Source organism: Drosophila sulfurigaster, chromosome 3 (genome assembly GCF_023558435.1).
Source record: "Drosophila sulfurigaster albostrigata strain 15112-1811.04 chromosome 3, ASM2355843v2, whole genome shotgun sequence".
NCBI lineage: Eukaryota > Metazoa > Arthropoda > Insecta > Diptera > Drosophilidae > Drosophila > Drosophila sulfurigaster.
Genome location: NC_084883.1, coordinates 40,018,230 through 40,043,218, shown reverse-complemented (window position 1 = coordinate 40,043,218; position 24,989 = coordinate 40,018,230). Strand labels below are relative to the sequence as shown.

General features: G+C 36.9%; 2 protein-coding genes across 3 annotated transcripts in view; one reads left to right on the top strand and one right to left on the bottom strand.

Moving 5' to 3' along the window:
* Positions 1–1,885: 1,885 nt before the first annotated feature.
* LOC133842805 (gamma-tubulin complex component 2 homolog) lies at positions 1,886–4,203 on the bottom strand. Its single transcript, XM_062276057.1, has one exon. It carries the CDS (start codon positions 4,076–4,078, stop codon positions 2,057–2,059), a length of 2,022 nt encoding a protein of 673 aa, XP_062132041.1. The 5' UTR covers positions 4,079–4,203; the 3' UTR covers positions 1,886–2,056.
* A 1,940-nt stretch (positions 4,204–6,143) lies between these two features.
* The window catches only part of LOC133840802 (uncharacterized), a 31,609-nt gene continuing 12,763 nt past the window's right edge, over positions 6,144–24,989 (top strand). The window contains exons 1-3 of one of the 2 annotated variants that reach the window (XM_062272875.1): positions 6,144–6,962; positions 20,662–21,549; positions 21,620–21,853. In XM_062272875.1, coding sequence (XP_062128859.1) covers positions 6,771–6,962; positions 20,662–21,549; positions 21,620–21,853 — 1,314 coding nt within the window. In that variant the 5' untranslated portion in view covers positions 6,144–6,770. The remainder of the gene's footprint in view (positions 6,963–20,661; positions 21,550–21,619; positions 21,854–24,989) is intronic. The other variant, XM_062272876.1, reaches the window with a different exon arrangement.

Below are 24,989 nucleotides of genomic sequence, written 5' to 3'. Positions count from 1 at the left end.
CTCTTCAGTCAGTTGTAGACATATCTTTTTATTATTATTCATTTCTGCAGAGCATTGCGTGCGACTCTCGCTGCAGCAAATGGCAATTGCGATTGCGATGTCGATGTTGATTGCAGCTTTGACTGCAAGTTCATTTTGCACTTTTACATAACAATTCGGACTTTGAATTCGAATTGGCAGATCGATAAAAAGTCTGTCTCAAACTTAACGCATCGGCTATATATATTTCTTTTTTAGATGCACTCACTTTGCAATCGTTTCCCTTTTATTGCCAGCTGTTGATCGTCATTTTCCTTAGATTATCTTAAATAATTCAATTTCAGTTATTTATTTACTTTATTTTTATCAACCAGGGTCATTAAATTCAATCAAATGGATTTTCATTAATTGTATTGCATTTTATTGATTCGTGGCATCCTAGCGAAAAAAACAGCGTAAGGCGATGCAACTGCAATGAAATAAAATATAACCAATACTTTAATCAATAAGCTGTTAAAACACATTAGGTTAATAGGTTTACGGAAAATAATCCTGGAAGAAAAGTACTTAAGCTTTCAACACATTGTTTAATTGCCATGCAGTTAATAAAATTAATTTGCAGCTACTACATTACAATTTCCCAATTTAAGTAGTAGTCCTCAATCATTCAATCATCGATTTATCACTTATGTGGTAACCACTTTATTACATCACACTTCGAATTTTTAAACTCTTCTAAAAAGAAATAATTTTTTTCCCTTTTAATCACTTCGTTTCTTTTGCTAGAATTAATTTAATTAATTTAATTTTTTTTTTTCAATTTAGCGTCAATCTAAGCTAGTTAGTATATTTTCATTTATGTATGTTGGCATATTATTATTTTAATAATTGTTATTACTTAGCAACTGTTACCTTGCAGTTTCTCTATTATAGTTATCGGACTCAATCACTTTTTGAATTACTCAATCAACAAATCAATCGGTAAATCGGTAAATTAGTTTTACAAGTAGGTACGTTATTATTTATTTATTTGTTTTAAATATTTTTGCAAATTTTGCAATAGCTACTTTATAGTTTCGCGTTTTATTGTTTCTCATCCTCAATCGCTTAATCAATCACTCGATCAACAAATCACCTCTTATGTTTATAGCAATTTTATACTCCACATTGTAGGCTGTTGAGCATTGAAACTCGTTTACCTTTTGCCACTACCTACATAAAAAATATAAGTTTATAGCGCGTGGTTCAACGAAGGTTGATTTTGGTTAAGCAGTGTAATTTACGATCTTATGCAAAGCGATGCATCCACAGACACAGCCGTGACTTGGCATCAAATTAGTCGAACTGGCCAAATGTTAAGCATACTCGGTGATTATTCACGCCCAGCGCAATTGCAAGTGCAACAGTGTGGCAAGTGTTGCACAGTTATGACCTGAATATGTCAAAGCTAATTCTAAGAAGGACTATCAGCAACGTAAAAATCTCAAATGAAGTTTTGAAACTTTAACGGCTTGAACGAAATCTAATTTATATATGTTTTAAGCAAATATAAAATTGGAATTTCATCTTGATTATTTGTAATCTTCATCCACATATGGATATTCTAATCTCATTTAAATGGGACCTTTGAATAAGTACTATACTTATTGTATTATTAAATAAGAACAAGTACTTTTTGGTTTTATATTTTAAACTCTTCTTAGAATATTCATTTGTTTAAAGCAACTTGACCATTCTACGGCGAAATAACAAAGAGTCTAAAGAGAAGAGCAAAACACTGTTAGTGTAACCAGCTTGCGTTTAGTCAATTATCTTTTGCGCCTAGAAAAATGGAATTGGTATTGTCCTATAATTATATTTTTTGTGTTGTCAAAATATAAGAAAAAAACAACAAATTCAAATCAACAACCTTTTTGTCTTAAAATGTATTAAATTAAAAATGAAATAAAATATTCATAAAAACAATTTTTTTCAGAAGTTTACATTACTTTGAAGCTAATGAATTTTGGAGCACAATCAATTTGGCCTAAAATGACTTCAACTGTTTAGCAATTAAAAAAAAAATAAAAACTTACAACTAATAAAGCTTTAGCTTTGGGCTTCTACGATCGAATTTGATGCGATCGAGAAGCTGCTTGCAGGACTCTCGCTCATTATCGTCAATTTGACTTGAGTTTGCCAAATGCTCAATAACATTTAGAAGGCTCTGTAATAAGCTTGTAAATTCGCCATCATATTCAAAGAGTCCAGCATCGAATTCTCCGTCATTTGGTTCCTCAATGAAGCCACAAAAGTTGAGGCACATTTGCCCCAGCGTAAAAAGCGAACGCACAAAGGACACGGGCTCAGAGAGCAGACAAAGTTGCACACATTGCTTGACAGTCCATTCGAATCTTCTGATGACATCATCCACCAATTGAGCCTTTTCCACAGCCTGAAGCAAGCGTTGCCAACGTGGTTCCAACACATCCAAGAGCAAATGCTGCTCCACCTGCTTGATGGTTTCATTCATGCGATCGCGCAGCTCTGCCGCAAGTGGATTGCACTTGGATAAGTTGTAGGTGATGCTTTGTAATTGATGTTGCACGTAACGCAGCAAGAAGAGCACGCGTTGCACTAGCTGCAGCTGTTGCAGCAGCTCTTCATGCAACACCAAACTAATCGGCCAATTGGGAGTATAACGCAAAGCGATGCTTTCGTAGCCAGCAATGCTCAAAGGTTCAGGCAACTGATCCTCCTCGCTGGTCAGCTCATCGCTTGATTTTTCCTGCTGCTCGCGATGTTCGAGCTGAGCAACCACATCGCACTCCATCAGCTGCAGCTGCAACATGTGCTTATAAGGATTCGAGCTCCTTTGCAGCGTCTCCAGCAACAACTTCTGCAGCTTCTCCGGCACCAAACTATCCACAGGATCTTGCAACTGCACCGCACACTTTTCCAGCAGCGAATCCACAAATTGATTTTGTTGCAATAGCACGTAATCCAAGAGATTGCTCAAATGTTGCTGCAATTGTCCTTGATCCTTGAGTATGTCGAGCAACTTTCGCGCTGGCAACTCGTAGCTGCTGCGTATGAACTCCACATGCGCCTCATCTCCAAACACATAGTTCAGAGGCATCTGCATCAGTTGCATCTGCACGTTGCACTGACGCAACACATTTAGATACTTGCCGGCCAGAAAAATTTTCTCACTCTGCGGCTCAAGGAAACTGGGCAAACGTTGCAAGTGCAGCTTGTAGCGTTGCTGCCAAAACGCGTGGCAACATTGCTTCGGCGACAACAAAGTGCTGCTCATCGCTGTGGCATGTGTGTCCTCCACAAAGAAGTCGCCACGCACATCGTACAGCACGCCCTTCTGCGTCCACAGTTGCACCATCTTCATGTAATAATCCGACACAGCAGTCATAACTTGCTTCAAAGCGTTGCACTTAAAATGCTGCTGCTGTTCATACATCATCGACAGCAACGCTGCAATCGAACATTCGCTGCGTCTAGCGTGGCTGGTCACACTGGCCAGAGACTGCAGGTTGCTCACCCAAGGACGCAATTGTTTCACCAACTGTTGCAGATTCAGTTTCTGCTGCTGCAGCTGCGTCTCCAGCGTGGACAACAGTTCAAAATAAGATTCTATGTTGCGATGTAGTGCGACGCCTAAAGTACGATAACAACTCTTCGACATCACCGTGTCCTCGATAAAACTCTGCACATTGATGTAGTATCCAATGAGGGGCAGCAATTCATTGGCCAACGCTCGAAAGGCGCCGCTAAAGTTCTCGTCGATCTTGAAGCGCACTTCATCGATCTGCGCTGTTTTCAGCAGACTGATCATATCGATCGGTAAGTCAGGTCGTATGTGTGATGCGGGCACGCCTGAGAAAGCATAGATCAAGTCTCTGATGAGCAACTGCTCCTGCTCCTTGGCTGAGAGTTTGCTCAAGTTCTCTTTGGGCAAGTAATAGCCGCCAACTGTTTCGAATATCCACGAGCCAGTCTTCTTCTTGTGATTTGCCTGTGATGTAGCATCACCTTTACCATCAATTTGCTCCATTATTATCGAGGAACTCTCCACACTCTTTAGGTCCTCGGCATCGGAATCCATTGCTACTTTTTATTAAATAACTTTATTTTTAGTTACAAATGTAAACTTAATATTAATATTATAAGCAAAGGTTCGACTTGACACTGTGAGACGTTTCTATTTCGACTTCAAATGGGATTACGGCACAGTCAAAGCATTCTATAGGAAACTGTTTTCCAGAATTTTAGTATTTGTTTCGAAAACTATATATTCTAAATTCCAAAGCACTGCTGATTTTGTTAAAAATGAAACTTTATCATATAATATATAAAAAACTAATAAATATACAATAGAAATATATATTAATTGAGGAATATTAAATGTTTATAGAAGTAATGCAATTTGTATGACATTTATTCTGAATTTATTTGTATTTTATAGTTAGAATTATTTATAACCTATCTTAAAGTTTTTCGTCTTTCATAAATTGGTGAAAAGTCGAATATTTTTTATTATTCGTTACTGTTTTTCAAACAAAGTATTTTACTGCGGAAATAACTTAAAGTAATGCATCGTCATATTACAGTTTTAACCTCAAGAGGTGAAAAGCTCACGCAATAACAAACAACATGATTTATTTACCCCTTCAGGTCGTTGCTGGCAATCGATAACTTATGAATGAAAATGGCATCACAATTCTCGTTGAACAACATTCAGTTGGGAGTCATAAAAATAACACAATAATAGCACAATATATTCGTTGTGTTCATTTACAAGTGGCAAGTAGCAGGTGGCAAGTGGCACGTACCTGTGGGAGTTACGATTCGCATTTCGTACCGAGCACCGACATCTTTGGGAAACGGGAGGCGACTCGCAGCACCATCCACAGGTGTTTTGCATTGGACACCATGCAACAATGCAACGTGCACCTTCGTGATCAGTTTTGGCAAGCGACGAGTGAAAACGTGTTGAGAATTTTTCATAATAATTCCCAAGCCGATGGGAAGCAAAACTGAAAAAGCAGCCCAAAATGTGCTGAGGCACTTTCTTCATAAATATATGTATAAACAATATGTACGCGAATATCGTACAACATCGTATAACAGATAACTACTATGAGAACACTTTATTTATGTGCTTTGGTCGCGTGAGCGCCTCGTGTTGTTGTTGTTTCTGTTGTTGTTATTGTCTAGTTGTTCTCATTCTGAACAATGCAACGTCAGCGTCGGCGTCGACAGTGGCGTCGACAGTGGCGTCGCGGTCACCGTCGACAGCAACATTAGCATAAATAAATAAATAACCGTAATAGCAACGGCAACAGCCGCAGCAACAGCCGAACAACCGAAGCAATAAAATGCATTGGCAACGCGACCAAGTAAATAACAATAACAATGACAACAACAGCAAGAAGTGCCGATAAAGCTTTTGGGCTTCTGTTGCTTTTACTGCTGCTTCCTCCATCCGCCAAATGCACTTGCACGCTGAGCTTTTGTTTTCGTTCTCTTTCTTTCTCACTCTCACCTTTTGGATGGAGTTAAAAAAAAAGTGCGAGCGCGTGCCTAACGCACAGTGGTGTAAGTCGCTTAAAAATGCAACAATTTTCTGTTAATCTAAAAACTTGTTGAAGTTTATTTAAACTTTAATTTACATAAATTATGTTTATTTACACACGAATTTATTTACATCATGCAATTTTATAATTAATTATTAATTCGTTTTAGATATTGCAGATTTTATAAGTTTTTGGAATTTTGTTATTAATTATAACACAACACAATTTCAAGAACTTAAAATATTTGATGAGTTGCATACTCTAAATAGCAAACTTCACTTTCTGTACCACTATGCAGAGGATAAACACTTATATTACAAGAACAATACATGGACAGCACTTCTCGCGCCAACAACAATAGCGAAAGCTAGAAGAAGAAGCTTAAGCTTCTCTGGCATGCATGTCGTTGTTGTTGTTGCTGCTGCCGCCAATTAAATTGAGTGCAAAGCTCAGTTTCAGTTTCGGCAGCGACCACGGCCTAGAGCAGGGCTGCGATAGTGACAGCGACGTCGGCAGCGCTTACTTGCTGCGACGCCGGCTTTGAAGTGCGATGTGCTCTGACTGCAAAAAAGTGCCGTTTAAGGTTTCGGGGTTTTTGTGTGCTTTTGTTTTTGTCGCTGTTGCTTATTGCATTATTTATACACATTCGTACTCGTATGTACTTTCTTGGGCTCGACACACGCACCAGTTATAAACAAAACGCGGTACCGACAGCGCCACAAATATCAACAATAGCAAACGCCACTAACAACAACTACAGCTACAAGCTAGTCGCATTGGTGACAATTTGCGCCTACTGCAAACACTCTCAGTCTCAGATTGAGCCGCTCTCACTGCCAGCGTCGCTGCCGCTGTCGCCACCGTTGTCGATGTCGTCTCAGTAGCTGCAAAGTCGACCGCATTCTCAGTCAAACAACAAACGCAACTGAAGTAACAACAGTCAGTCAGTGTCCGCGTACCGTTCACAGTTACTTTACAATACAAAAGGCAAATTACACCCACCGCCCACGCCTCCCATCAAAAAGTGCAATAAAAATAAAAAAGAAAGTGATTACCGAAAATACACATCAAAATTTGTGCAAAAAATAAAGCTTTAAAAATATCCATCGCGTGACGTAAAAATTTCCCGGCTCTCTTTGCACTCGCTCTCTCACTCTCCCGCTCTCTTTGTGAAGTTATGAAATTGGTGTTGTTGTTAGAGCGAGGAGAGTGCTGTGTTTAATGTTGCGTCTGCCCACGCGCGAACAGTGTGTTGAGTGGCTGCAGCTCATCCTTGTGCTGATCACACACATTTGCAGCTTTTGCAGCATGTCGCTCACACGCAGCCGTCAAACGACGCTCAAGTGGATTAAAAAGCGTTTGTCGCTGCCGCGTCGCCGTCATCAACAGCAGCAGCAGCAACAGCGGGTGAGTGTCCTGAGTGCAAAATGTGGGTCAACAACAACAACTAACACATAATAGATAATTGCAACCCCCTTTGGAGTTGCTTTAATTGATTTTATATCACAAACGCTTGTGTTTCTAACGAATTCAATTAATAATTCGCTTTCAGGCAAATTCAATTAAAGACAATAATATTTTGGCGTAATTTGCAGCTAATTTTGTTTTTCCTGCGAAATTTGTGGGGCAGCCAAACAAAAGGGTTAGCCACATTTCGCATTGGCGTGACTAAGTTCAATTTCTCCAAAGACCAGACGTCAAAAGTTGCTCAAAAGCTCATTCCATACACCGCAACCCCCGTTTTACAGTTATAGTTACAGTTACCGTTACTGTTAGGGTTACGGTTAGGGTTGCCAACTGTCTGCCGCTTTGTTCCGTTTCCGTTTTATTTAGTTTTTGCTAAATACTCTTATAGGCCACACCAGGAAGGTGTGTCCACCGGCCCGCGAACCGTTCTAGCTTGGCCATGAGCAGCGTTCTGCATGTTAGCTTTGGGCTTTGAGCGATTATTGCTGTCAGTTTGATAAACACTTCTCATTCCTTTTCCCGCTCCCGTGTCTGTTGCTGTCGCTGTCGTCTCTTATCAATTCAAACAAACTAAAAGGCCCCCCAAAAGTTGCACTTTACAGCAAGTTGTGTAGCTTAAATTCAAGCCGCAGTGTTAGAAATCCAATTTATGCCATTTTATGAAAGTTTTGTGTGTTTTTTTTTTCCTCTGTCGATTTTGGCAATTATTTGTGCGATTTCGAAATTGTTTTGGGCGTGTTTTTAGTTTTTTGCCTCAACAATGCGACGAATTGCAGGCACAACACGTATTATGGAGAAGAGTGCCGAGTTTACGCCCTTGGCATATCAAAGAGTTTTCTATTATGTGGAGAGACGGTTTGGAATTCGAACAGGAACCCGAGTAACTGGTTCAAATTGTTGCATAGCAGTTCCGCTTTGAAATTCGACATTTTTATAGCATACTTAATTTTGTAATATGTATTTTTAATGATTTTTAGAAATTTAAGATTTTAAAGCATTTAAAATTATTACAGATTTATTAAATTGTGGATTAAATTTCTGATATTGACAAGGCATTCTATACAATTCTAGTGATCAACCTTATTAAAAATTGGGAATAAGATTAGATCAATATAGTATATATTCTATTCTTTGAAATATCGAGTCTCAATAGATTCTTATCTCTACCTACTCTCTACATATTATATTCTATATTTATATAAATATTTAGAGGCTAAATACAATCGAGTTCCTATACATTCTATTATATAGTATATTTACTTATATACTTAACTATAAGTTGCTATATCCTAAACTATATTACATATCTATTTTCCATATAATATAGAATCTGTACTATAGAGTAATATATACTTTTTTTCTCACTTTAACGATTGTTTAAGATTCTCTCTATTCAAACAACTCAAAGAGATATGTGAGTTCATCTTTAGGTGAACTATCTATAAAATTTACTAGCGCAAATTAGCGCTTACTATGTACTATATGTATATAACTACCCAATAATTATAAACAAGTATAGTTTACTGACTTGCAGTTGACGTCAGAAATTCAATCATCGTTTTAATTGCTTTTCCCCAACAACGGAAATGTCTGTCTATAGAGTATATGTTAGTTTACAGATGAAAGGGCATTTATCAAGTGTCATATCCAGCTGAAAAAACCATTGAGACGCGCAAAATATGGAAAACATTCTGCTTATCCCGTGTCCAAATGTTTATTTCTCAGCACTTAGAAGTTGAGCGTGGTTTTTATGCAAAGTTATCGATGATTAAAATCACATTAAATGGCGAAGAACGGAGCACAAAAGCTGTCAGCTCTTGTTGTCGACCATTCTGATGGTCTGCGTAAACAAAAGGCCTGTCAAAAGACATATAAACTAAACACTAACACGTACGAGTGCGAGTTCGAATACGAGTGCGAGTGCGAGTGCGAGCATGAGTATCAGCATGAGTATGAGTAGTATTCGTTGTGTATGGAAACTATCAGAGTTTTTATTTTATGTTTTTTTTGCCAAGTTCAAGGCAGAGGCGCAGATGTCGCTCTATGCGCTTGGCACTTGGCAATTATGGTAAACAATTGTGGGGAATGGGAATGATGGCGAAGTTGTTGGAGACGGAGACGTAGAGCAAACAATAACACTCAGAGTATTAAACAAAGCCCAGCTAGCACGCAAAACAGACTAACAATAAAATATCCCTCAACCCAGGCAATGTGGGTGTGTTGTTGTGCAGTGTTTAGCATTCATTTATCACTGTGCAACAAAAGTGGAGGCACATAGTACATAAGCCTCTAAGAACATGTTGGCATTGGGGTTAGAATGAGACTTTAATATTACAGATGGGTGCAGGAAGTGTATACAATATTATAATTAATGGAAATTTGATATACATTTGCGTAAAGTTTGGTAAATGTGAAAAGAATAGCTGAAAATCTAGGTTTAAAAAATTGTTATGTATAAATGTTAAGAATATTTTCAATATCTATACGTATATTTTGAGAAGTACTTCCTTTTATGGTTAATATATAATTTACATTTTATATTTATTATACTATAGTTCTATATTAGTTTGGTTCCAAAATATCAAGATTTAAACCTGATTCTTAGATATTTTATATTACGGACATAAATTTATTTTATTTGAGCAATTGTTCTTTTAAAAATTTAAAGATAGGATTTGTATTACAAAATGTTTATGAGAATTTAAAATTTTACTAAAGGTCAATAATATTTTTCTTTTTTAAATTCAACTATAGAATAGTATTATTTTTATAGTATTTTTTTAGTATTTTCAATAAATCTTCTTTTCCATTTAGAACTTCAGAGCAAATTTAGAACCTTTTGAGCAGATTATTATTTTCTGAATTCAACTTAGGATTAATGTTGAAAATGTTTAGGAGAACATTCTTTTTAGAGTTCAACTAAAGATTATTAGTATTGTAAAATATTCAGGATACCAAAATTTTCAAAGTTACACCAATGATTAATAGCACTTTAAAACTGCGTTGCGAAATATACAAATCCACATAAATGGAAATTATGTCAGAGAGTAATTTCCTGCACAATTTTGCATAATATTAATTGTGCAAGAAGAAGTTCGATTTCCTGAATGGTGGTTGTGATTAATATTCGTTATGTGTTAATGGTTAAGTAATAATGTTGTCCAGTGTACATTACTCTCATCATCAATACGAAAACTGAGCTGAGTGGCATTCAATCAAGCGCTCAACGAATCATTCGTTCAGCAGCGGATTCACATTGAAAAGCGTTCGCACGCATGGAAAATCATTCAAGCCTGCAAATGGGCGAGTGTATTGAGAGTGTGTGGTTGTGTGTGTGTGTGTTGTAGGTGTGTAACACACTGTCTGTGCTCTACACTCCCCCTTCTCGATGGCCAGTGTGCGGCTTTTCCATTTTTTCGCTTAGCTCATTTCAATTTAGTTGCGCGCCGCAAACGCTTTGAACTTGTTTTCCACCGGACAGACGCGGACATAGTCGTAGTTAAAGTTGAAGTTGGAGTTGCGCCGCAATTGCAATCCCAATCTTTATCCCAGTGTCAGGCCAGGCCCAGAGCCAATGGTTTTGGCTACGCGGCCTAAAACCTGGCGCGAGTTTTTTTGTTTTTGTCGTTTTTCCTATTGATCTCGTGGCTCGAATCGCGAACGCCCCCCGCAAAAATTTGTGCGCGTTTTGATTTTTTGGCGCGTTTTTCATTTGTATTCAGTGGTTTTTGATTTTTTCCTTGGTTGTCTGGCCCCTCGCACATTGCACGTAGATGGCTGGACCTGAACCTTTCTGTCTCGCTTGCCTTCTACCTTAGGCTACAAGCCAACAAACACACACACATACACATATATAGGCATATATATTTGTATCTGAAGGAAAAGCAAAAATAAAAATAAAACAACGAAAATAAAACAACAACTATGTATTGATAAATTGCCAGCCGACGATTTCCGTCGTGACCCGCGCGTTATGCAAAATGCTCAAATGTAAATAAATATTAAAATAATACAAAAATCACTAAGCCGCTGCTCCGACTTGTCTCCCCACCACCATCTCTCTCTCTCTATCTTGGAGGGAGGAAGGCAAGCAGTCAGGCCTTTTGTTGGTTTTTTGTTTTGTGAAAAATGAAGTGAATCTGTCTTTTGTAAAGTGAATCGCCAGCGCCATCGCCATCGCCAGCCATTGCCATATAATAATAAGCAATAATAATAATAATGTAAACCGACAAATTTTGGAGTGGCAGGCAGCTCGAGTCGACTCGAGTCGAGTCTTTTGAGTCGCGTCGCGTCGCGTCGCGTTTCGTACAACACATTTTCTTTATTTATGAAAACAATAAACGCAACACAAACTACGCATTAAGTGATCCCTTGCAGTCGTCCCCTTCAATCTCGTCACTCGTCTCTATCTCGCTCTCTCTCTGTCTCGCTCTGCCTCGCTCTACCCGAGACTAAATCCCAGTTTGGCTCTGATCGAGCCTGGATCGCCAGACGTCGGTTTCCTGGCACGCATATAATTTGCATGTGGATATCTCTCGCTGCCCGCATCGATCTTTATGAGTTTCAGTCTCACTCTCAGAGTCGCTCTTCCTCTGCCAGCAAAAAGATGTCTTATGTAATCTGGAAACTATTCATGAAGCAATATGCTCGCCTGCGCCTGGGCATGGGCCACAATACGCAGCCGACATTGATCTGGCATTCGTATGCAGCCATTGAGACAACTACAACAACAACAACAACAACGGTAGGTTGATGGAGAAATGAAAAACACGAAATGGAAATCCCAATTTGCTTATGGGAACTGCAAACTGGGAATTGGGAATTGGGAATTGGGCATGGCCATGGAAATGGGGGTCACCTGGAAATTGTAGCAACATTTATTGATTTAAATTGAGTAATTTTCAACGATTGAACTACTCGTATTCGCAACCTATTATTGTTGATTAATCATGTCACATTACTCATAAGTAAGCGCATAAATTGAGAGATCAGATTCAGATGGGGATTCAATTTTGTGATGTGCTGGCTAGTGATGTGAATAATTGATTGGCAAGGGCAGAAGTAAAAAGCAGTTAATTGTTATTTTTGATGGGTATATTAATTACACAAATTATATTTTACCAACAACACCTTTTAACAAATATTGATATTTTATTTTGTTTGGCATATAGAGAATATTTTGAATTTGAAATGCTTTGTTTTTGAAAAGTCATTATTGAGAACAGAGATTGAAAATAGTTAATTGCAGTTCTAGAATGGAATTCTAATGAACAGCTGCAGGCCTGCTTTAAGATAAACAAAGCTGTGAACTACACTATTTACTTAAGTTTAACGATTTTCCATTTAAAATTTTGAATAGAATTTTATTGTGTTGTGTTGAATAATTAATGGAGGAGAACCGAAGTAAAATGTGAGCTATTGTAGGTGGAATTTACATCAATTAGAATGTTAGAAACATCACTCACAAGTTTTCGGTTTTTTCTTTGTTCAATTTTAATAATTACTTAAATTTGGTTACAATCAGATACAAATTATGAAAATTATTTAAGAAAGAGTACTTACTACAGGTTTTAGTAGCTTTGGTTGACAATCTAGTATATTTTAGTCGTGTATGGTATATTTTGAATCTGGCATTATATTAAATGACAAATATAGTCAGTGGCATATTTTAGTATTTTTGCGATATGTTATTTCGGTATATTTGTTCACTGTTTTGCTTTAATTTAAAATGGATAGAGTGTATCTCTTAGTTCTTACTTGTTTTTTCTAGAATTTGAATTCGTTTTTATTAATCAATTGCTTAACATTATTGGTGAATTATTGATAGATGAAGTACAAAACAGTTAAGAGTAATACTAAATTTGTATATAAGTTAATTATCATATTATGAACAGCAGTAAAACTGTTGATTTTTTTATTTAGTCTATTATTTATTAGTCTGTTATAAAGCAAAAATGGTTAGTACCCAAAGTATGTTATTCAATAGAAAACTTATGTTAAGCTAGTGTTGAAGCACATTTTTTTCTTTGAATGTGAAAGGGTCTCGTGGAAAAATTCTTTGGGTTATTGAACCAGAAAAAACTTACAAATAAAGAAGCATTTAAAAAAATGTCACATTCCCATGAAAAAGTATTGAATTTCAAATAAATAAATTGAGTTAAAGTAAACTTTGTCAGTTAATAGAAATTATTACTAATAAAAATCATTGGAATAATAAAATATTAAATAAATAGCTCAAGCAAGAATTACAAAAAGCGTAAATAAATTCAAGGAAATTTCAAGCATTTCAAACAAATAAATTAGTTTAACGCTAACTTTGTTAATAAGAAATGAATACTAACAAAAAATAAATCGAAATAATAAAAAAACTACGAAAAAAATACACAAAACTAATAAATAATATCTATGGTATAAAATATCTCAAAATTTAAAGCTTCTCATGAACAAATTGACTGCAGTTGATTTTTGTAATGCAAACCACAAATTTGAATCGCTTTTTGAGTGGACAACAAATTTGCAGCACATTAACTGCAGCCAAAGAGCATAAAAAGTGCAAAGGAAATGGCAGAGATTTGAATTCAGCTGAGAGAAAAACGAAAGCACGAAAAGACAAAGTAAAAAGTTGCCGCTTTTGACGTACTCGTAATGTTGTATTTTTTTTTTGTTTGTGTTTTGGTTTTTGTGGTGCGCATTGATATGATATGAAGGCTAAGTTGCTGCTGTGGACCACCAACAGCTATTGGCCATTTGCCACTTGCCACCGATGCGATGTGAAGCGGCTTAAAGCATTTGCTGTTGGCCTAAACGTACTGTCTGCCCGATTGATAATAACAATCTGGAAAACTAAGAGATGCAATAAGTCAGCGCTAAGTGTTAAAATGTCGATATTAATTGTGGACTCACAGCCACCGGTTCAACATAGACAACACGCTGCAGAAGTGCAATCGCAGAGGCAGCTCCTGCTTCGCTCGCATTTAAATAAATTGCGATTATGGCCACAAATGTGGCAGGCAGCGAGCAGCGAGCAGCGGAGCCAGTGAACCGGGCAACCGGGCAGCCAATGCGCTAATAATATTTATCAGTAGCTCATTTGTTGCATGGACACGGCGGACGGACAGACGAACCGCGAAACTCGATGGCCAATAAACCCAAAAAGCAAAAAAAAGCCAAATAAAAAATTGTTGCTGCCTACAGTGGCAGCTAATTGCAATGGTTGCTGGCAGTTGTTGCTGGTTGTTGGTTGCTGGTTGCTAGTTGTTGGTTGTTGTTGCTTGCTTGTTGTTAGGTGGGGGCTGCTTTTGTGCATCCGCTCGTCAGTTTTCGGTTGCCGTTTTCCACATTGTTTGCCATCCATCCCCATGCATATTTATTTATCGCAACTAAGTTTTGCATTTTAACCAGAAATCATGCAAAAACAAAAAAAAAACCGTGACATGCAACAGCAACAACAACAACAGCAACAACTCTTACGATGAACGGCTTTCAAATCGCATTCAAACGCTGTTAACTGAAGAAAGAGACGATCGAGAGGGACAGCGACAAGGATAGAGACAGCAAGAGACATGAAAACTGTTTAAGTTTAATATTTTTTCCCGCGCACACGCACAACGTGGGAAATCTCATGAAAAATTCAACGCATTCGAAATGAATACAAAAATTTTGCATGCCCAATTGCAATATGACGAAAAAAAAACACAGTTTGCTTTTTTTTTTAGTTTTTAGTTTTACTCGGACTCTGTTGATATTACTTGACTTGCAGGGCAGAAAACTGAGACAGGTAAAATAAAAAATAAAAGCGACGTCTGATAAGCTGCACGGAATACGGAAATGAAAAGAACTCTGTGCCAAGCGAAAACTTAAATAAATACTTTAAATACTTGCTTATGAAATTGAATATTGGCACACTGGAGTAAAGCAGATTATTGTGCACGATATTGATATTATTAAAATCCGGTTATGATATTTAAATAATTTATTTAAGTGCCTGGAAGGATATTATTAAATTTCAGTTATTTAACCATCTAAAAACACAGAGCTGCTGGCAATATTTTAATCATTTAGTTGAGTGGATTTGTTTTTTATGTAAAAGTACGTTGAGTAGAAAAATTACGACTGAAATTTTTGCAGAAAACCTATATTTAAACTATAAAGTAAATAAATTTAATTGAGGAATCTGCAGATCTAAGAAAGCTGGACATTTTTAAAATAATTAATTGATTATAGAGATTTGTTATTGTCATGGCTTTTTAATAATTTAATTAGCAGTTATGTTTAAAAACTACGTATATCTTGTTTGCAAACTTACAGTTTTTTAATTGAGAAATTATAGTGATTAAGTTGAGTTTGTCAAAAAATATTTGGTGTAAATTATTAGAGGCATTTAATGAACTGCGTAATTGGGCACATTGCTTTGCTTTAATGTGTAATTTAAAATTAATTTGTGCTGCTAATTATTAATTGCTAAATTATTTTCATGCTCTCCTAACTCACAATAAATTAAAAATGAAAATATGTATTCTAATTTATTTGTACATTGTACTAAATATTTGTGATCATTTTTTGCCAATTCAATTCAGAATAATTCAATCCAAAATGTCATCATCAATACTTTTTAAAATTGCTCAATTATTTGGATGCTTCCACAAAGCTTTTTTGGGATAAATTTTTGAAATATTTGTGATTATTTTGTGATGCTTCGTTATTATGATTCAATTTAATTTAACTCTAAATATTTTCTCTTTTTTTTTGGTTTCTAAATGATTTATTGCTAAAAATGTATTAAAAAATATATTTCATTTAGTCAGTGTTTCACTCTACATTCTTTCAATTAAATTAAATCAAATTTTTTGTAGGAAACATATATTTTACTAAAACCTACTGCTTTTACACTTAATATTTAATGCTATAGTAAAAACTGCTACCAAACTAAATTTTCTTCGTTAATCCAATTTTATAATCCATTTATATTTTCCACTAAAAATTATGCATTTCTTTGTTTCTTTTTTCCAAACTGTTTTATTTTTTTATACCCGCTACCCATAGGGTAGAAGGGTATTATAACTTTGTGCCGGCAGGAAATGTATGTAACAGGTAGAAGGAGGCATCTCCGACCCTATAAAGTATATATATTCTTGATCAGCGTCAACAGCCGAGACGATCTGGCCATGTCCGTCTGTGTGTCTGTGTGTCTGTGTGTCTGTCCGTCTGTCCGTCCGTCCGTATGAACACCTAGATCTCAGAGACTATAAGAGATAGAGCTATAATTTTTTTTCGACAGCATTTGTTATGCTTGCACGCAGATCAAGTTTGTTTCAAATTTTTGCCACGCCCAGTTCCGCCCCCGTAAATCAAAAAAATCGAATAACAAGCGTAATTATAAAACTAGAATTGCGAATTTTGGTATATACAATAATAAGTATAGTATTTACGATTCCTGAAAATTTGGTTGCGATCAGATAAAAATTGTCGAAGTTATTAAAGAAATACTTTTGTATGGGCAAACACGCCTACTTACTAGGGGTCTAATATACCATTTGGTATTTTTAGTGTTTTTAGTATATTTGGTATATTTTAATAATAATACCCCAAAATATATTTTTAGTATTTTTGTAGTATAATAATTTTGAGAATAATACCGCAAAATATATTGCTTTTATTCAAAATGGGTAGCGGGTATCTCACAGTCGAGCATACTCGACTGTAGCTTTCTTACTTGTTTCAATTATAAGCAGCTACTTGAGCAGCTTTTGTGAGCGGTCTGAAATTATTTGTGAATGGTGTTCAATTTAAATGTTAAATGGATAATAATGTAATCTGGAGAGCTTGTTGCATTAGGCTTACGCATTGTCAGTTTGTCACCTCGTTCGATATTACGAGCATTTTTATCTGATTTGCATGCAAATGGCTTTCTCACATCATTTCGTTTTCCATTTTACATTTACCACGCTCCCAGCTGCAGCTTCAACTCCAAGTCGAGCTTCAAGCCAAATCATTTCTCTTTCATTTTTATTTTTATTTTTCTTTTTTTAGGGGCAGTCAGAGGTTAGGCGAAGCCATTAACGACACGCATTCACGGTCCGCGATGTAATTTTCAATTTCGTTGGCTTTGCTGTCACTTAATTTGGCAGCGGGAGCAGTTGCAACTGCCACCCACACACACACATACACACACACGCACACACACACTCGGCACACACTTAAAATGTGTCTCCACAATTGCAATTTGCACCGCCAACGCAGACTTGGCCAATGCGCTTTGGTTCAAGCCACGTTAACAGCACTCGGTTCGATGTTCCCCCTCTTTGGGGGCTAACAAATTAGTTACTGACGCAATATTTTGTGTATTCCGCTTGTCTTTTTCACTATCAAAATCACACGCAATAAATTTAATTTGTCTCTTTGCCCTCTTTCTCTCTCTCTCTCTCATGTTCAGCGCAGGTGTTGGCGACCTCTCTTTCCTTCCAATTAATAAAAAGAAAACGCAGTCATAATGTTGTGATTAACACAAATGTGACAAGAGATGCATAAAAATTAATTTCCAAGCTTGTTTTTCGCTCTCTGCGCATGAATAACGAGCAAAAGATTTTGATTTGATTTCGAATGTGGGTCAAATTGGCGTTAGACATTCGTAACTGCAGACGCGTGAGAAGCATCACATCAAATATAAATTCAAGTCACAGCCGCGCAGTCGTAGCATTTCCAATTCCAATTTTCAGTGCCAATCGCCGCAAGGTCTAGACTTTTGGGTGCACTGAAGCGACCTTCCTTTAATGGCCAACTAGTGCAACATTTTCGATTTCCTTTCCGCCCATAAAACTTGACTTGACCAAGTCACACAAGACAAGATCAAGACACGCACTCACGCATAAAACGTTGCCTTGAGGCAACTTGAGGCTGGGGAGCTGGGTAATTAATTGATGAGCTGCGCGTCCGGCAGCAAATTGGACGACAACGTGCGTGCCACAACTGGGGGGCAACATTGGAATTCAAATCTCTGTATTCGAAAACTGGCACAACTGCAAAAATAACTTTTTATATACTAGTTACTCAGAGGGTAGAAGGGTATTATAACTTTGTGACTGCAGGAAAACAGAAGAAGGCATCTCCGACCCCTTAAAGTATATTTATTCTTGATCAGCGTCAACAGCCGAGATATATATATATATATAGTTTTTTTTTTTACAGCAATTGCTATGTCGCGATTTTTGGTATACAGTATTAATGTTTCCTAAAAGTTTGTCTGAGATCAGATGCAAGTTGTAGAGCTTACTATGGTTCTGAGTTGCTTTGGGTGATAATCTGGTATATTTTAGTACTATATCAATACACCAAACATAAATGTAGTACTATATAAATATACCAAATATAAATATAGTACTGCATGAATTTACCGAATATGAATGTACTACTATAGCAATGTACCAAATAAAGCCCTAGGTATATTTTACTATTTTTGGTATATTGAGTTGGTATATTTTAAGAATAATACCGCACTGTTTTATTTTATTTCAAAAGAAGATAATTTTGATCTGCGACAACAGCCGAGACAATTGCTTGGCTGACAATATGGTATATTTTACACTTTATGGTATATTTTGAATCACCAAATATCGCCTTCGGTATGTCTTAGTATTTTTGCGGTACATTAATTCATTATACTTTAAGAACAATACCGCACTGAGTTGCTTTAATTATACTTGAGAAGCAGGTATCTCACAGTCCAGCACACTCGACAGTAGTTTTCTTACTTGCTTTATTTTATATTTCTTTATTTTTTTGATATATTTATTGGTATTTATTTGGCCGCACTTCAAACAGAGCCGACGACGACTCAGTGTGCAACATCTTGTGGCAATTTATTGTGGCGCATGCGCGCTGCTTGGCACAAGCGACATCTGGCGGCGAGTCTAGACTCGCTAGACTAGGACTAAAGCATAGACAGGACACTTGGCCTTAGTTGGGGCAACACAAGCCAACGAAGCGGCAACGCGTTGCCAATTTGCTGTGTGTCGACTTGTGGGCGACTTTGCAACACGGTGTGTATGTGTGTGCGTTGCATATATGGAAAGTGTCACATTGTCAGTACGGAGGTTGCAAGCTTTTTAAGTATTTTTTCGGTATTCAGTGTTTTTGTTTTGTTTTCTTGTGCCAAAGTCAGTGGCATTGTTATGTGTTATGGTCAGCAAAGAAAAAAAGAGGCGGCAAACTTTTTGGCTTGAGATTGTAGCCACTTTCACTGCAAATTTGTGGGCAATGTGTGTGCGAAAGAAAGTGAATTCTACTATGCTACACTTGACCTATGACAATAACGACGGCAAATCGAATTTCAAACGCGCTGACGTTTTGCAGCTTACCAAAGTCATTTGATTGTCATGCCATGCAAATGCGAGTGCAGCTTTTTTTTATTGTTGTTGTTGTTCGGGTTGTTCGCGTTGTTTAACTTAACACCTCCCCTGGGCGGCGGCACGCCCTACGTTGTTGTCTGCTGCTTTGAAATCGGATCAATGCTGTCCCCAATTGATTTTTTGTTTAACTTTTAACATGCACCCGGCTCGCGGGTCGCTCAGTTTGTACTCACTTTACTTTGGTAGCCCCAGGCAACCCCAAACTCAACCTCAAACTCAAACTAAACCTCAGTCCATCGCGTGTGTTTGTGTTTAAAGAACCTTTTTTCTCTTTTCTACTATTTCTTTTTTTTCTGTATTTTTAGTTTTTTTCGTTTTTGTTTTTTGTCGGTTTCTGTTGTGCCCCCAATATCAGCGCACCCTATTTTATTTATGTGTTTTCTATGCTGCGTGATTTCAAATAAGTTATTACTTATTGTGCTAGTCTCTTAAATTTTTAGAGAAAACAACAAGCAAAACATAAACAAATATGTGCTACTTTAATTTTGGAGAAATATCGAACGAATGTCGCCAACTGACGAACTGCTTTGACAGTGAAATGAGAATGTTTTTATGTCACAAATTTAGTATTATTGGAGATTAGGTAGTAGATAGATGAAAGATATCAGAGTATTTAGTATTACTAAATATGAGAGGTATTCATTTTTATTTATTTTAGAGTTAAATCTAAAAGCGAACCAAAAGTTGATTGTATGTTCTGCAATAATTAGGCTACAAATTAAAATATTAAAGCTAATTTATATAAATTCGAAATTGTTGAACTATTCTACATACGCAGTACTCTGATTAGAAGTCTTATTACAATAAATTTTTATATGGAAAGCAACCATTTATTAATTAAAATAAAATTATAAATCGTGTACAAACTACAAAATATAAATATAAAAATAAGAGAAAATAAGAGAAACTGATATGCAAATATAAAATAAAAATAAAATAAAGTAAAATAATAAGAAAGTTCTTTAAGAGTTGAACACATGAAATATTATATGTCCTTTAAACTTTGATTTAAAATTGATAAAATTATGATGGAGTTTATAAGCTTTGTTAATTTAAACCTCTTTTAATATTATTTGGCTGTGTTTCCATTGTATTCTTTCATGCCTCAGCTGGCCTCTAATAGGGCTTGGCTTGCCCTGTTGTTGCATGCAACACAATTGTGTATACGTATATATTTTGAACTTCACACGTGTCTCGGTTTCTGTTTCTGTTTCTGTAGCTGTCTTTTCCCTTCTTTGCAGGCTGACACAAACACGGCAACAGCAGCAGCGGCAGCAGAGGAAGCAACAGCAACAACTGCGACGACGACGACGACGACGACGACAACAAGCAGCGAGCCAGGAGCCGAATTAGTGGATCAGGGCCATTTAAGCGAGATCTTGGTGCTGAATGACACTCAAATCGATGGCAAAAGCGCGACGTCGGCGCCGCTAGCGGTGGCCATCGACATGGACAACATGAATAACATGGACATGGACACGGACACGAGCAACGACGACGACGCCGACATGAACGAGGCCAGAGCGGGCCACACAGCGCCCATAGCGCGCAACGAAGAAGAGGAGGATGATGAAGAGGAGGAGGAAGAGATGCGAGAGGTTGTTGTGGAGATGTTGCAGCAACAACAGCAGCAGGCGGAGCAGCAGCTGTCGACGCTGGCCAAGCCAAATGCTAATTATGTGTGCTGTCAATGCCCAGCAACAGAAATAGCAACAACAGCGACAACAACAACGACAACAACTGGAAGCATGGTGAACCGCAGCAAGTCGCGAGTACGCAGCTATCTAAAGAAATGCAAGCAACGTCTAACGGGTCAGCAGAGCAGACCAGCAACAGCAACAGCAACAACTACGACGGCAACAATTACACTGATCAAGAACGAAGCAGGCGGAACAGCACCCACAATGCTGCCTCAGAAGGAGTCGAAGGAAGAGGAGGCTGAGGAGGAGGAGCAACAGGACTCCAGCTGTGGCAGCAGGGATTCGTCCAGCGCCTATGTCGAGTGCATGCCGCTTGACTTAAGTCTGCGACGAGCGCCAGCTGCGCCACAGGAGTCCGACGAAGAGTTGGAGGAGCCGCAACGTGAGATGGAGGTGGAAGTGGAGGTGGTTGTGGAGCACTCAAATGAGGTATGTGCACAAATGCCCACTAAATTGTGTTAGCCCACTCTGAGTTAACCCTTTTGTTGTTGGCTTGTAGGAAACGCAACTGGATGCGACTGTGGATGATGGCATGCTGGCCCAACTGATTGACAGCCATCTGTCGCACATTTATCCCATCTACTGGGCACGCACGCGTGCGATTTTAATGCGCCAGGCACGTGAGCTGCTCGTGTCCCATTTTGAGGGCTGCCTGCCCAGCTTCGAACAGCGATTCCTATGCAAATTTGCACAAATTGCGGCAACGTTGCGCGCCACTCATCAAATTGGCGAGGTAAGTGCCCCACACAAAACAGTTCTAGATCTCTGGCCCCTGAGGTGCTGCTAGATTTGTAGAAATCTGTAGTAGTAGAGAAGAAAGATCTATCATTTAGTGTTACTGCAGGCATCGCAAATTAGCGCATGAACAATTTAACGAAATGAATATGGCAATGGAAAGGGATCGGAATTGATATTGAAATTGCAAATAGTTTATAGATATTCAAATGAGCTAAAGCTACTTTTTATGGCAAACGCAGAGAAAGTTAATTGTAGAAGTTTCTCAAGTAATCAAAAACTGAAATACAAATTTAAAACACTTTCAACAGTTTTCGACCTAATTTTGAAGCTTCCATATGCAGTTCACAGCCTACAATAATTCATCGTTTTTAATGGGTATATATAAAGCAAATTGTTATAAACGTAAAAAAAACATAAAAAAATATAATTAATAATGTTTAACCACAACAAAGTGCAAAAGTGTAAGTCAAAACAATGCATTTGCCTGCAAGCAGCGCGTTTTTACAGCATCCCTGGCAGCTGTTAACTTAGGTCTAAACTAACAGCGCACTGTAAAGCGCAGCAGTGCCATATCGAGCATAACAGCGCGCTGTTAGCGGCGTCGGCTGCGACACGAAGTTTGCTGTACGAAAAGGTCGAATGCGGAATGTTGCTCGTGTTGTCGTTTTTGGTCAGTTTGAGATTTGAATTCGCGGCGCGCAGTCGAGTGAGCGGCAGAAAAACAAGAAAGAGAGAAAACCACAACAACAAATACGCAACGAAGACGTGGAACGTGCTGCATGCGGAACGTGCAACACATTTTTTTCGTATTTCGTTCGTCTACGTTATGTTTTTTCCGAGACGCCTCATCAACGAAATGTGCAATACAATTTCAAAGGAATAACAACAACAACACCAACAGTTGGCAAATGCATTTTGTCCCAGTGTAGTGCAAAAAATTTCAAAGAAAAAACCACAAATCGAAAAGTTACTAAAGTGCCTTTTTAGCAGTGAAATAAATTCGTAATCAACGCAATAAAACGAAAATTAACCCAAAGTACCTATAAAAGTGCCACAAAAATAGTGAAGAAAATAGTTAACAAACGCTTTATTAGCGCATAAATCCAACGATTCTCTTTTCATTTTTTATAGGTAAATGTCTTTTGTTTTCATTATTATTTTAATTTGTATCAAAGTTCACAAATTGATTTGAATTCAAAATGTTGCCAAGTTCATGAACAATCAATAGTTTTAACACAATTGAACAATTTGTGCAAATGTGCAAAGTGTGCCCGGAAGCCAAAGTCAAAGAGCGTCCTTCGACCCACGCGACTATTTTTTTAGAACCTTCACTTAAAACCGAAAGACTGTAAATGATTTAAAACAAAAACCGATAGAGAGAGAGACCCACGGAATAACACTCGTAAATAGGCTTTGCATTCAATGACAAAGCCAAAGACAAAGTGTGGGCAGCCTTTCAAAAAACTAAAATCGAATATAAAATAAGTAAAGTGTAGTCCAAAAAAACAAAAAACAGATCGAAATTGTTGCCTACTATTACAAAATATGTTCTTGACGAATTTGTGTTAAATGCGCTTATCAGCAAAACAGCAGACAACTGAGCAGATCAAACTTGAGCTGAGAACGAGCCGTGGCTGTGTCTAAACTGTAATTTATGGTAATTTTCGTTACGCATACGCAGTGTGGTACTTGCCGTGGCATAGCGAATGAACACATGTTGCACATTCAACACTCTGAGTGTGTGTGTGTCTGTGTGTGTGGACTGCTGTGTGGACTGTGGGAGTCTATAAAGTGCTCAACATGACCTACATACAAGAAACCAGGCAACAGCTTTTCGACTGCGAGTGCAGAGAACAAACATCATTTTTTTATTCGAATCAATCAGCAAAAATTACTACGCACATTTGCAGCTGATTTTAGATGCCATAAAGAGTTCTGCCACATGTCTATATGCATAGACATATGTGTGTGTGATGAATGAACTCCGGGGCAGCTTGAGGGCGCCCCGAAGTTGCGTTGCAGCTGCCTGATGCATCTTAATTGCCTTTTAATTTCTCAAGCTGTGCGTTCAGTCTTCGCATTTAATAAAGAAACTTAATGCTCTTCCCAACGCAGACACTTTGTGGCATCGCTTTGCGTGTGTAAAGTGCGTTCTTATACCCTGTAAAGTGGGTTGTGCAACAACAACACTTCATTTTATTTCATAACTTTATTCAATTTCGAATATTGATATTTCACAATCGCTTGCAAATCAAATTGATAGCATTCTCTACTTTACAGCTATATTTCAAATTTGTATAATGAAATCTGTTTTTATTGAACGTACTTCTGTTTTTTTAATAGTTTTTGTTTCTTTTGTGTTAACTAAATTAAGAAATTTTTATCTATTTTTTAGAGGCAGTTAAAAATGATTTATTGAATAGTATTACTCGAGTTATAATTGAAAAGAAAACTGAAAGTTTACCGAAAAATAGTAGACAAGGAATATTTTAGGGAGTAACTTTAATGTTCCTAAAAGTTTCAACAATTAGTTACTTATAAAAATAGATAAAAGTACTAAAAATATAATTTTTTTTTAATTTTTCATTTATTTTATATAAATAGGTATAAAGAAATTCATTATTAAAATATAAATTTTTTGAAATACAGTTTGTTAAGTCTTGGAAATTAAATTCCTTTTTATATTAATTTTTTTTTTTGATTTTTGGAATTTATTTCTTGATTTTATTTTTAGAATAACTCATTTTTAAATCTTAAAAAGCGTATTTATTATTAATTAAGAATTTTAAAAAAAAAATCTTCAAATTTTATTAGATATTCTTCAACCCATTTCTATAAATATGTTAATATTTTAAATATTTCAAGTTCAGAATTTCTTGATTATTTTCGGAAATGGAAAACCATCCAAACTCAATTATTTATTCCTTTCTTTTTAAATTTAATTCACTATTAAATTAGAATATTAGATGATTATTAATATTGAATTATTCAAATTGCTTAACTTTTATTTTTACAATTAAATTTTCTTTTGTATTTAAACTCTTATTAGAGTGCTGAGTATCTTTCAAGCTCAGCAGCTCAGCTCTCAGAACAGTTTTGCTTGTTTTATTTATTTGTATTTTGTATTCTGT